The 12438-nt window shown below is 51.8% G+C and overlaps 1 protein-coding gene across 2 annotated transcripts in view; it reads right to left on the bottom strand.

Moving 5' to 3' along the window:
* Nucleotides 1–12438, bottom strand: part of SLC1A7 (solute carrier family 1 member 7) — a 43783-nt gene that overhangs the window by 11360 nt on the left and 19985 nt on the right. The window contains exon 3 of one of the 2 annotated variants that reach the window (XM_010982122.3): nucleotides 7106–7321. The exons of the other annotated variant lie outside the window; for it this stretch is intronic. Within the exon in view, the coding sequence (XP_010980424.3) occupies nucleotides 7106–7321 (216 nt within the window). The remainder of the gene's footprint in view (nucleotides 1–7105; nucleotides 7322–12438) is intronic. 2 annotated transcript variants of the gene reach the window in all.

Here is a 12438-nt window from a genome sequence, read left to right as displayed (position 1 = left end):
TAAATAAATGGACTGTAAAAACATTAACACCTCAATAGAAAAATGATGGAACATTATGACCGGGTAATTCACTTCTCAGAAGGAAAAACATAAGTAGCCAAAAAAACTTTTTGAAAATATTCGGCTTCACTGATAAATTTTCACCTATCATACTAGTAAAGAATTTTTCAAATGACGATACACACCGCCCGGGAGGCTTGGTGATGTGGGCACCCTCACGTGGTTCTGGCAGCAAACTCTGTGTAAAGCAATTTGCAGTTCCTATTGAGGTCTTTGCCTTTACACTCTGCTTTAGGAATCCATCCTGCATCTGAGATGCTAACAAGAATTTTTGTTCCCATGTTTGAACAGGCCACGTGCCTCGTGCTCACACTGCCTCCTCTGCCTGCATCCTCCTTTCCACTCAACTTGCCGCTTGTTCTTGGCAAGTCTCTCTTTCAAGACTCAGCCCGCACATACGCTGAGTTATATCCATGAATATGAGTGTGCATTCTTTCTCAGCTTTACACCCCAGCAGCCACTGTTGGAAAGTTTTCACTGCTGCTAAAATGCAGGTTCAGTGTAAGCATAAGGCAGGAGGACGAGGGCTTAGAATGAGCTACCAAGGCAGAAAACTGGTAGAGAATGCTCACAGCTTCTACCCCGATTTCAGCTTCGTCCAAGGGGAGAGAAGAAGCAGGGTCAGGAGCTGAGATTGCAGAAGCTCACATGAGGCTCTTTTTCAGTGAGTTACGAGCAGATTTCTGCCACCAGAATAATAGCTGCCTGCAAGGGCTTTGGACATCAACGAGCAGACCCGAGGCTCATGCCAGGCCCACAGCCTGCCAGAGTGCGTGGCCCCCGGCCCGGGGCGCTCGTGGCTGGAGTGGAGGAGGCCCACACTGCACCAAGTGGCAACGGTTTGAAGATGTCTCCTGGTTACAGTTTAGGCAGGTTCGAGTGACAAAGTGGTTTTTCTAATGAAACTTAGAGGGAAGGCTGCTTTAGCCTGAGCAGAAACCGAGAGCCATCAAAAGGTCAAATGTAAGAAACTGAATGAAACTTATACCTGGTATGTACATCTCTTTACAACATCCTTTAAAATGAGAATAATTTAAAATATGTGCTATGGCTGGGATGGTTAGCTCTCTATCCAGTCTCCATTCTCTCTCCTTCCTCACTAACAGAAACCCAGGGATGTTATGGGGACCAAGAGGGCCTTGTTGTCAAGCTGTTTGCCAACTTCTCTTGCCAAAGGGTGGCCAATGTGAAGTAAGTGGGAGTCACTGGGTTGTGTTTCCTGGAAAAATCTTGAAAAGATGCACATGCAGTCAGGTCCCTTTGGTCCTTTCCTCCAGCTCTTTTCTTCCTGCCTGGAACCTGGACATAATAGCTGGAGCTTCAGCAACCTTATTGAACCATGTGACACACTGATGATAAAAGCCAAGTGCTAAATAAGTACAGCGAAGCAGGGAGGGGGAGGGAACATGGGATCCTGAAGACCATGAGCTGCTCACCTCTGGGCTGCTTCTTTGGGAGAAAATGCAGGCCTTTGCCTTAACTTATGCCTGTGCCACTTCAAGTTTCTCTTAATTAGTAGCTGAAAGCAATTCCTGACTAATACATGTGCTTGGCTAATTATCAATGAACTTATCCTCAGATTTTAGTAAGGAATTATATTTTTGATTATGAAATGGGAAAATATACGACATTTTCTTTTGGCTTTGAAGACCCATGGGAAGCCTTCTTGTTTGCCCTATGAGGCCTGTGCTCCTGGTGGCAGTTACACAAAATGCAGACCAAATGTGCCTAGGAGATAGGAATAGCCCAGCCCATCGGGTACACACACACTCTGCCCTGGGCCTCCCCGCACATCTCTTGGGACAAGGCCACAGTCCACCTCACTATTTGTCAGTTCCCACTGTGATGGTTCCAAACTCACCCCAATCCTGTGTCCCCAACCCAAGCTCCAAAGGTGGGAATTGTTCCTTCCCACACACAGCTCCCGAGAGCGTCGTCCAATCCCTGAGGGGGTAACTGGGAGCTACAAGTAGAGCCAAGTCATTACTTCATCTCTCTGGTGTTTTCGAAAGATTGGGAAAAAATGAAGGGGCCCAGCTCTTGTTAGTGTTCCGCTTGGGATTTTTCCTGGGAGGCTGCGCTGTGAGCAGACGTCAGCTTTCTGGAGCCCCTGCTCAGAGCCCTGGGAAATGAACTCATGTCTTGGAGAGTCATCCAGGGACAGGGCCCATTGTGTTCCTCTGGAATCATCTTTGAGAGTTGGATGTAAATCTTCCCGCCCTGAGGGGTGCTGTGGGCCTTATTTCCCTGCTCAGTGGGACCCCTCATCTTTCTGACTTTTCATTAGTCACACCTGCCTCCAGTCGCCAGTTTCCAGTGTTCCTCTTCCGTGTTCTTGTTCAGTTTTCAACATTTGGTAGGCAGCTGCTCTGGGCCAGAGCAAGGGTGAGGGGGCTGCTCGTACTCTCACTGCTGGGGTCCTCATTTTCTGCACAGCCTCTCAGAACGTCAGAGCTAGAAAAGGTCTCAGAGAGTGGCTGTCCAGGGCACCTGTCTCGTCTGTCTGTCCTAAGTTGGTGGACAGTAAGATGCAGGGAACTGTATGTTTCCCCTATCCCTCCACCACCCCCGACCCCACCCCCAGCTCTTGGCACAGTATCTTTGCTCAGAGCAGTTACTGAATAAAGGTGGGCTGAGTGGAACAGAAGTGACTGTGCCTCCTCCCAGGGCATCCCCTTGCCTCTGGGCACATCCTGTCCACTCCACTCTACCCTGCTCCAATCCATCCTTCCCCAGTTCACTGGCCTCCCCTTTCTCAAGTGTAACAGCCTGTAATCAAGGTCTTCAAGGTTGAGCTCTGCACTGTCCTCACAACCTCATCTCCCAGAACCCGCCTCCAGAACCCTCTGCTCCTGCCCAGCGGCCTCCTCACTGGCCTCTAGGACTTTGTATTTCAGAACTACAGAGCTAGAAGGGATCTTGAAAACCTCAAGGGAAACAGGCCCAGAGAGGCAGCTGCCTGCCCGGAGCCACACAGCAGCCTATGGGCAGAGCTGAGCCCAACTCGCTCATCTCCAAGGTCTGGGTTCCCTGCAGGAGCACGTGATCTCCCCTGCAGCCCCACTCTCTGACTAAGAAACGGTGACAGTGATGTCCAATCACCCAGCTTTGCAAAACAACTTGCCTTGGGGTTGAGAACAACTGAGGGGAAAAACTTCAAACCAGAAGGATCAATTTTCACCACGTGAAAAGCAGCTGAGAGCAGGAACTCCTCCTGGAACATTTGACTCTGACACGTGTGTCAGATCCAGAGCCCTCAGCCCCCGAGCAGGGGAGGCCATGTGCGGAGGGCGGGAGCTCCCCAGCACCAACCCTCCTTCCACCACAACGAAAGGCTGTTTCAAATCATAGGCTCCAAGAAATGATGAGTCAGAGTCACCAAATCTTAGACATAGTGGATCTTAAAAATGAAAGCTTTTCGAAATTCCTCTCCCCTTGACTTCCAGGACGTCTGTTTTCCTGGTTCTGCTCCTGCTCCATCAGCTCTGCCCAGAGCTCCAGGGTGGCTGTGGGCCGAGGTTTACCCCCAGCCTCCGCACCGCACGCTCAGCTGTGCCAGTGTCTCTTCTCTGGGGGCTTCAAGCCCCAGCACCGCCAATGGCCTGCACCCCACTGGTGTACTCAGCAAACACTCCACACCTCCTCTGTGTCAGGGGCTGTTCTAGGCTCTGGGATATGGTGGGGTGATTTCTAAAGCTCTGGCCTGGAGCATATTTTATTCCAGTCGGGGAGACAGAAAAAGAAACAGAGAAATACACAGACAGGATGTCAGGTAGCCATACAAGCATGAGGAGAGAGAGTGATGGAGGCTGGGAGGCCCCTCGGGAGAGAGGAGGAGCCACACATGCTCCACAGGATGGGCTCTCCCTGCAGAGGCAGCCATGAGGATAAGACACCGAGGTGGGACCCTCTGATGACATTTGGGGAGATGCATGGAGGCCCGCGTGGCTGGAGCCAGGGGAGGAAGAGGTAGAGCAGAGGTCAGAGACAGATACGTGTGTGGCTGGGGCATCAGGAAGAGTCTGTAGGTCATGGTGAACACTGCGGATGGGTTGTGCAGGTTTTTTTTTTAAAGGATCCCTCTGGCTGTTGTGCTGAGACCAGTCTGAAGGGAAGCAGAGAGATAACAGGTGAACATGTTGGACCCTCGAGTGAGAGGTGATTGTGGTCTGAGCAATGGTTGAAGTGAGGGGGAAAGAAGGGGCAAGGTTTGGAATACAGTTTTGAAGGTAGAGCTGACAAATTGGATGCAGGATATGAGAGAATGAGAAACATCAGACTAAGATGGGCAGGACTGAAGAAAGGGCAGATTTATGGAGAAAATCAAAAGTTTACCTTTGGATGAGTTAATTTTGAGATGCCTTTGGACAAGTGTATGTAACAATCTGGAGCGCATGGAGGAGGTTTCCACCGGAAACAAAATTCGGAAGTGTCAGTGTACAGAAAGTATTCAATGCCATGGTGTGGATGAAATCACCAGCAGGTAACTGTAGCTACAACAGAGTCTGCCTGGGTCTCTCAGGCTCTATAACCCACGGGCAAGAACCGTACAATAGGAATAAAACTGCAAGTATTTTTGTGATCCTTATTTTATCACACATCTTAAAGGATAAAAAGAACTGGGAGAATGGAGAAAATGGAGGGAGTGGTAGCTTGTTTGCCTTGATTGTGGACTAATGTGTGCATTTGCTTTGTAACATTGCAGTCCCCTCCCACCCTGAGTCTGGGCATGGCCACATGACTTGCTTTGGCCAATAGGATGTTAGCGGACTTGACAAAAGCAGGAACTTGGTAAAACACTAGCAGGCTTCTATTTCCTCTCTTGTTCCTCTACCGTCATCGTAAGAATATGCCCAGGCTAGCTGTCTCTTGGAATCCTGTCACCATCATAAAATAAATCCAGGCTGGCCTGCTGAAAGATGAGAGACCGCAAGAACAGCTGGGTTATCTCTGCTAAGATCATCCTAGATCGGCTGTTCCCTACCTGCCTGCAGACACATGAGCTGAGCCCAGTCCAAATCAGCAGAACCTTCCAGCTGACCTGTAGATTTACGGTTGTTGTTGTAAGTCACTAGAGATTTGGCTGGTTTGTTACACAGCAACAGCTAATAGCTACAGAGGGTGAGAGTTTCTTGAGAGAGAGACAGAGAGAAACAGAAAGAGAGAGAGATTGTATGCTGAGCATCTATCCCCATAAAGGAGTAAAGGAGTTCTTCTCCCTGACTTTATGCCAAGAGGACCACTCAAAGACTGGCTGTGTCCCCTAAGATTTGAGGCATGTAGGGGCTAGTGCCTGACTCATGTCCAAAGGCCCTGGGAAAGGCCTGCACTGTGTGCTTCCCATGGGCCAATGTGGCCCTTGCAGGAGGGACCCTGCCTAAGAGGATCACCTGTGGGGTGGGAGTGGGGTGAGGTGACCCCAGCAGAGGAGTTGACCAGAGGTCAGGCCTAAGGAGGGCATTGCAAGCAGCCAGCTGCAGCAGGGAGTGCCTGATCAAGGTGAGAGACACCAGCAATAGGGTGAGCTCCAAAGAACCCACAAAAGCACCCCTGAAGAAATACAGCCAGGCAGCACCTACCCCAGTGCACTCCACTACCAGCAAAGGAAGATCTTTTGAGCTCACTCCCGCTCCTCTTTCTGCTGCGCCAACCCCAGGGCTAGCAATAGGGGATTAGGTGGAGTAAGAAAGAGAGAAATCTGTGACCTTCTTCCTGCTCCAAGTTTCCAAGTTTGCATCAGATGCAAAAGGCTAGGATAGGATTCATTTGGGGTGGGGGGCAGGTAATTAGGTTTTTTTATGTATGCTTTAATTAATTTTTTACTTTATTTTATTTTTTAGTGGAGGCACTGGAGATTGAGCCCAGGACCTTGTGCATGCTAAGCACACACTCTACCGCTGAGTTATACCCTCCCCCAGGACTCATTTTAAGTTGGAAGAGTCTGGAGTTTTAATGTTAGACTGGACTGGATTACTTACAGCTGAAATTGGTGAGGAAATGAAAGGGACTAAAAGGAGTCTAGGGAGCAAGTTTAATGGGGGCTGTTGAGCCCAATAAACCGTTTCCAGTGTGGTGCTTCCCGGGACTCTGTCCCAGCCCTGCTCTCCTCACCCACACGGTGCTGGGAGACCCCTCCGTCATCAGCTAGCTATTTGCTGATCTCTCTACCTCTGTCTTCAGCTCAGACTCCCCCACAGGACTCAAATCCACTAGCCAACCATCAGCTGACATCTCCCCAGGGATGTCTGCACCTGCTCCAGCACTGTCTTCTGGATTGGTGACCACACTGCTGTACACTCTGGTGCTCAGGCCAGAGACCTTCATGTCCTTGCAATCAGCACCACCACCTCCTCCACCCCTCCCTCATCTCACCATCTCCTGCTGATTTTTACCTCCTGAGCAGCCTTCAGTCTTTCTACTTCCCCCAGGTCCCTGGCCAGCACCCTGGCCCAGTCCTTGCCTCTGTCTTCTCCTCGGACCATGCATCGCACTCTGATCCACCAGCACTCTGGCAGACAGAGTGAGCCTCCTGAGTTGGACCTTGCCACTCCTGTGTTTAAAACCCATTTCCTGTAGCCTTTAGGATAAAACACAATTTGGGGCCTGGTTCCCAAGGCTCCTCGTGGTCTGGACACAACCAACTTCTCCAGCAATGACTGTCCACTCCCCTCCTTACACTTCTTGCCCCAGTCACACTGAATGGGCCATGACTTTCCTCCACAATATTCCCTCCCAGCTAAGGGTCTTTGCACAGCTGTCAGCTTCTTGGGGGTGCCCTTCCTGCCTCCCCGGTGCCCTCCCACTCACCCTGATGGGGGCGGATGGTGCAGAGTGAGCCCAGCAGGAAGCATGGGGGCTGAGGGCTCAGAGAATGACCTCTGTGGCCAACCCCCTCATTACCATGAGTGATCAAGAGCAGACCCTGAGCACCCTGTCCCCACACCTTCTCCTGCGCCCTGGTTGCCATGTGGGGCTGGGCTTGTGGAGCCAGCAGCCCCAGCCCAGGCGTGGCATCTCCAGGCAGGGTGTCAGCAGGGAGGGTTACCGGATGAGGTCCAGCAGGGGGTCAGCTGAGCTCATAATGGGCTTCCCGCTCTGCTCCGTAGTCTCTTTCTGGGCCGCACCGCCTGGGTGGATGATGGAGACCATGATGATGCCCACGATAACTGCCACGAAGGTGGTCCACAGGTAATATGCCACAGTCAGGATGCCCAGGCGGCTGGAGGTCTTGGCATCCAGGGAGGCGAGGCCAGACATCAAGCTGGGAGAGTGACGCGGGTCAGGTCCATGGGCGGCCGGCCGGCCAGGCGCTCAGGCGTACCCGCTCTCGCCCCCACCCCCCAGCCTGCCCCCGCACCCTCACAGCACTCCGGGGCAAGTGCAGGCCTGCGAATCCGCCCAGCAGTCCAGTCCCCACGGCTCCGTCTAGCCTCGCTCTGCTCTGCTCCCCCCACCCTGCCCACCGTCACCAGCCAAGCCCGTTCACACCTGGAGGCTTCCGGGAGCTCTCTCCTTTGTCTGGGGCGCTCTGAGCAGCTCCCTTCACTTACCCCCCAGGTAAAACCAAGCTCAGCATCACCTCTTTGGTGACATTGTCTTGGACTACCTGCCTCTTCACCAGAGTTAGGAGCCCCTTCTGGGTCTCACACAGCCCCTGGCTGCCTCTGTCACAACCCTGGTTGTCACTGTCACCTGTTTCTCACATCAGACTGAGGACCTGTGAGAAGAGAGGCAGATCTGACTTCTCTGTGGGTCCCTAGTGCCTCATGAGCGCTGGGTGCTGCCACCAAGCAGGTGACTACTGCAAGCTTTAGAACGAACTGAGTGAGAGTGAGTGAGTGAGTGAGTGAGTTAGAGCCCTGGGCTGGGAGTTGGTGACCTGGGTCCTAGTCCTAGCTCTGCCCAATGGCCATGTGACCTCAGGCAAGCAGATCACTCCTTCGTCTTTGGGTCTCAGGATCCCCATCTATAAAATGGGGCCATGGTTAGATTTTCCCTGAGAGGTGCCACCCTGTGGCCATCTTGGGTTAGTGCCCGACCCAGGCTCCCCTCATGGGAGGCTGTGTGGAGGGGGCTTGGGGATCTCTCTCCCCAACCCCTGTTGCCCTGACCCGGGCCCTCTGCCCACCAGAGCAGGTCAGCCCCAGAGCTACTCATTACATGACTATTTGGGCAGGAGTGCTGTGGGGCAGGTGGGGAGTGAGAGATTAGTTACGGAGATGCTTGCACTTTGCTTTGCTGCCAAAAGGATTTTTCCCCAAAGCCCTTTCATTCTTTCAGATAAGGGAAATATTTGCCTGGTTTTAATCATGTAAACAAGAGCAGATAATCCCTCCCCATCCACACTCCTCTTATCATGAGGTCACATACAGGCAGCCTCCAGCTTCAGGGCTGAGCACAGAAACCTCTCCCCCACTCCAGGCTGTAACCACTGCCTGTGAACACCCTGCTCTTCCCTGCTCACTGTAGCAAAGGCTCACTCCTCTTTTAAGACATAATTTAAGGGTCCCCTTCTCCAGGAAGCCTTCCCTGACCACCAGGCAAGGGTAAAGCCCCTGTGCGGCCCTCTGCCCAGCCCCACCTCACTGAGCTGATATTTACTGGAAGTGCCTCCAGGGCTGGGCCTGGGTCTGACTTAATGCTGGGTCCACTGAGCCAGGCAGGGGCCCAGTTGGAGTGTGGTTTGCTGAATGAAGATGTGAATAAATGAATGAATGAGTCAATGTTTACAATCTCTATTCATCTCTGTCTGCCAGGACGCCATATGTTAGTGATGGGCTTAGGGTGGGTCTTAGACATAAATCCTGAAGGGCTCATAACGAGATTGTGTGGCCTGGGGAAATGGGGGGCCACCCTACAACATTATCCATGAGAGAGATTATCCCCAGAAGGGGGCCAGCACATCCACTCAGGGTCCGGCAGGCCTCTGACCACAACAAAATCTCCCATAACCAAGTTCAACTACTTCAAGCCACAGGAAAGCCATGGCCCTGAGAGGATGCCTTGCTAGAAGTCACACAGGACACTAGAGGCCAGCTGGACCAGAACTCAGTCCCCAACTCCAGACCTGTTCCCTTTTATCCATGTAGTTGTTCAGTTCTTCAGCACAAGCCCACTTGGTGCCATGCCCTGTGCCCACAGAAAAAAATCAGAGTCAGTCCTCAACCTCAGGTAGCTCCTGGTCCAGCAGAGGGGTGGAGGAGGACATGGACTTGGACACTAGGACAGAAGTGGACTCAAGTAAACAGTGAACAGGTGGATGCATCAGTAACATAAGGGAAGGGACAAGAATGTGCTATCTGTATTCAGAGGAGGGAGGAGTCACTTCTAGCTAGGAGAATCAGGAAGGGCTACCTGGAGGAGGGGGCATTTGAGTTGGTTCTTAGGATGTGAGGTTCTTTGGAGATGGGGCAGATGTGCCAGGCAGTGGGACACCAGAAGCCAACAGGGAGGGCGAGAGGCTGGAAAGTTTGAGGACGTTTTGCTATTTACTGTGGCCAGTGCTTAGGTTATATTTGAGGTACAGTGATGTGTGGGGCAGAAAAGATAGACTGAACTCAGGAGTGTCAGCGGCCTTGAGTGCCAGGCCAAGGGGGACACAGGGGAGAGTGGGGTCCAACACAACTCATCTTGCAGAATTTGCTGGATGTCTGAGAAGGGAGAACTAAGAATTCCTTAAATCTGAGAATATCAAAGTAAAGAAAATATATAGGGAGGGTCACTGAAGTGGTTTGTAAGAGCAAAAACCTGGGACCAACTTAAATCATCAGTGAAGACTAGAGTAAAAGTTATAGCATATCCATACAGTGGAGTTCTAAGCAGCCGTTAGAAGTGATGGTGTCGTTGGGAAGATGTTCCTATTTAGAGTTAAGTGGGGAAAACAAGATACAGGATAGTTTGTAGCTCTGTGGAGGCCCCCTGGTACTCCTGTGACCCCTCTCTAGGTCTGCGGTCCAGTTAAACACAGTCCTGCTTGAGGGACTGTGCAGATGAGGAGTGCTGATGAAAATCAGATTTCAGAAAGGGGCAAAGGGCCCCTCGGAGGGCCTCTCTGAGGAAGAAGAGGTCTCACACGGGGGTGGTGCCCACTCAGGGACAGATGGGATGTGGTAAGGGAGGGAATGCAGGTTCTGGACATAGCTCTGGAAAGGAGAAGGCTGATGGGTAAAATGGAAAGAATTCCATCACCTGAGACCCAAGCAGTTCTACTCTGGAACCTCGCTCCCAGCCCCCAAAATGGAAAGGGTTTTCCTACTGGCTGAAGTCAGAGGTGAGCAGCGGAGATGGGGCAGTTGGGGAGGAGTTGCTGAAAAGAGCTGACAGAGCAGAACCTCCCCTCTCTGGGCTGGTGCCTGCAGCGTCAGGGTGACTGCAGGTGATGGCGGAGGCCAAGGAGAATGGGAGCCAAGTGTGGCGAGGGCGTGGATTCCACGTGAGACAGCAGCCACTCCTGGAACTCACAGTAACAAGAAAGGAGGCTCGAGCTCCTGCCATTTGGCTGGTGAGGGCTCCTAGAGGTCTCAGACTTCTGGGCCAAGCTGTCAGAGTGGACTTTCTGAGAACCTACAAGCCGGGGTAGGGGGTCTGCAGGGAATGCTAGGTCATATGGACATTCACAAGAAAAAAGCTAGAACATTGAACAGTAGCTGTCTTTGGGTGGTATGAAATTTTCATTTTGTTTTTAATTTTTTTCCACATTCTCTATTATTTCTAGAATAAGCATGTCTTGCTTGTATGATAAAAAAAAAACACCACTCCCAAGTGCCCAGCAGCCATAGGAGTCACAATCTGTCTGGAGTTTAATTGTCCCTAAGCACTTGAACACCCACCTCTTTTGATTCTTAACGTTCTAAGTCAGTGCTGTCTTGCGGAATGCTAATGGGAGCCTTTTCTAGTAGTCACAGAAGGAAAGTCAAAAGAAGCCAGTGAAGTTCATTTTTGGTGAAATTAATTTTAATGATAATTTAACCCAGTATATCCAAAATATTACCATTTCAAATGTGCAATCAATATAAAAATGCTTAGAAAAACTGCTTCTGGTTTTAACATTTTAATTTAAATGAATTAAAAATAAGAAGTTCAGTTCCTCTGTTGCATTAGCCACATTTCAAGGGGTCACTAGTCACTTATGACTAGTGACAACCCTACTGGGCTGAGCGGTTTGAGTTACAGGCGGGGAAAACAAAGCCCAGTGGGTGGAGATAACTGGCCAAGCCACCAGGCTGGTGAGTAGAGTTAAGACTGGAACAGGGGTTTGGGAGTCGGCCTTGTGGGGTTTCCCCTCTCCCACAGTGGCTCTCCGTGGTACAGACCTGGTTTAACTCCTGTGGAAGAAAAATGTTCTCTGGTTTTGGCTGGCCACGAATGTGATTCAGTCCATGTAACGGCTCTGTGATTCAACATGACCCGCCCCATGGCTACAGCCCTCAGATTTGTGCTGCTGAGTCCCCCATCTCTGGAGGTATCCAAGTGGAACCTGGCTGGCCACCTGCTGGGGTGCTAGATCAAGGCTTCCAGAATGACTGGGAGATTCCATGAGGATGACTTCAAATGTTCCTACTGGCTCTGTGACTTATGGGGAGAGAAGATTAGGAAACCTTGCCTCCCTTACTCCCACAATGGCTGGGTGCTCCTGGGAGGCCCCCACATCCTCGAGGGCCCTGGGGAGGAGCTGCTGGAAGGCCAGGGGTCTGGGACTCCCTCCCAAGCCCTCTGGCCACCCCTAGGGCCCAGGGATTGTTGGTCAGGAGATTGCGGGAGCCGGCTGCACTCCAGGGCAAGCCTGTTTCAGTCTGGTAATTGCTCCGCTTGCAGGGGTGGGGGAAGGGAGGCAGCAGCTGCCCGGGCTCCTCAGGGAAGGAGGAAAAGGCTGCTTCCTGACCCTCTCCTGGTTCTCACACCAACCCCTGAGGTGAGTATTGTGACCCCTTATGACACTGAGAGGCACCCACCGCTGCCTCCATCCCTCACCGTGGCAGGCAGTCAGGCTGCTGAGACTGCTGGGGGTCCCTCCCTATTTGCAGTCCTCAGTGGCTCCCCAGTTCTGTTCACACTCCTTCATGGCTTTGGGTCACTCCCCTCCTCCTCACTAGCACTGCTCCGGCCACCCTGTTCTCCCTGCTGCTCCTTCAGCCACCTTTGCATTAGTTGTTCTTTCAGCCTGGAACTCTCTATTCCCCCACCCCCACCTCTCATACCTCCCTAACCCAACAAATTTCCAGTTGCCCTTCCCTAGGTCAGCTTAGACATCACCTCCTCCGGGAAGACTTCCCTGATGTGTCCACCTCACCCATCTCCCTAAGGCACCTGGTGCTTCCCAGTTTGTTACAGGGCACTCTGTTGGCATGCTCACCCCTAAATCGTTGGGGCCCACCCAGC

Source organism: Camelus dromedarius, chromosome 14 (assembly GCF_036321535.1).
Source record: "Camelus dromedarius isolate mCamDro1 chromosome 14, mCamDro1.pat, whole genome shotgun sequence".
NCBI lineage: Eukaryota > Metazoa > Chordata > Mammalia > Artiodactyla > Camelidae > Camelus > Camelus dromedarius.
Note: the sequence above shows the minus strand (reverse complement) of the source record. Positions and strands in the feature narration are given on the sequence as shown.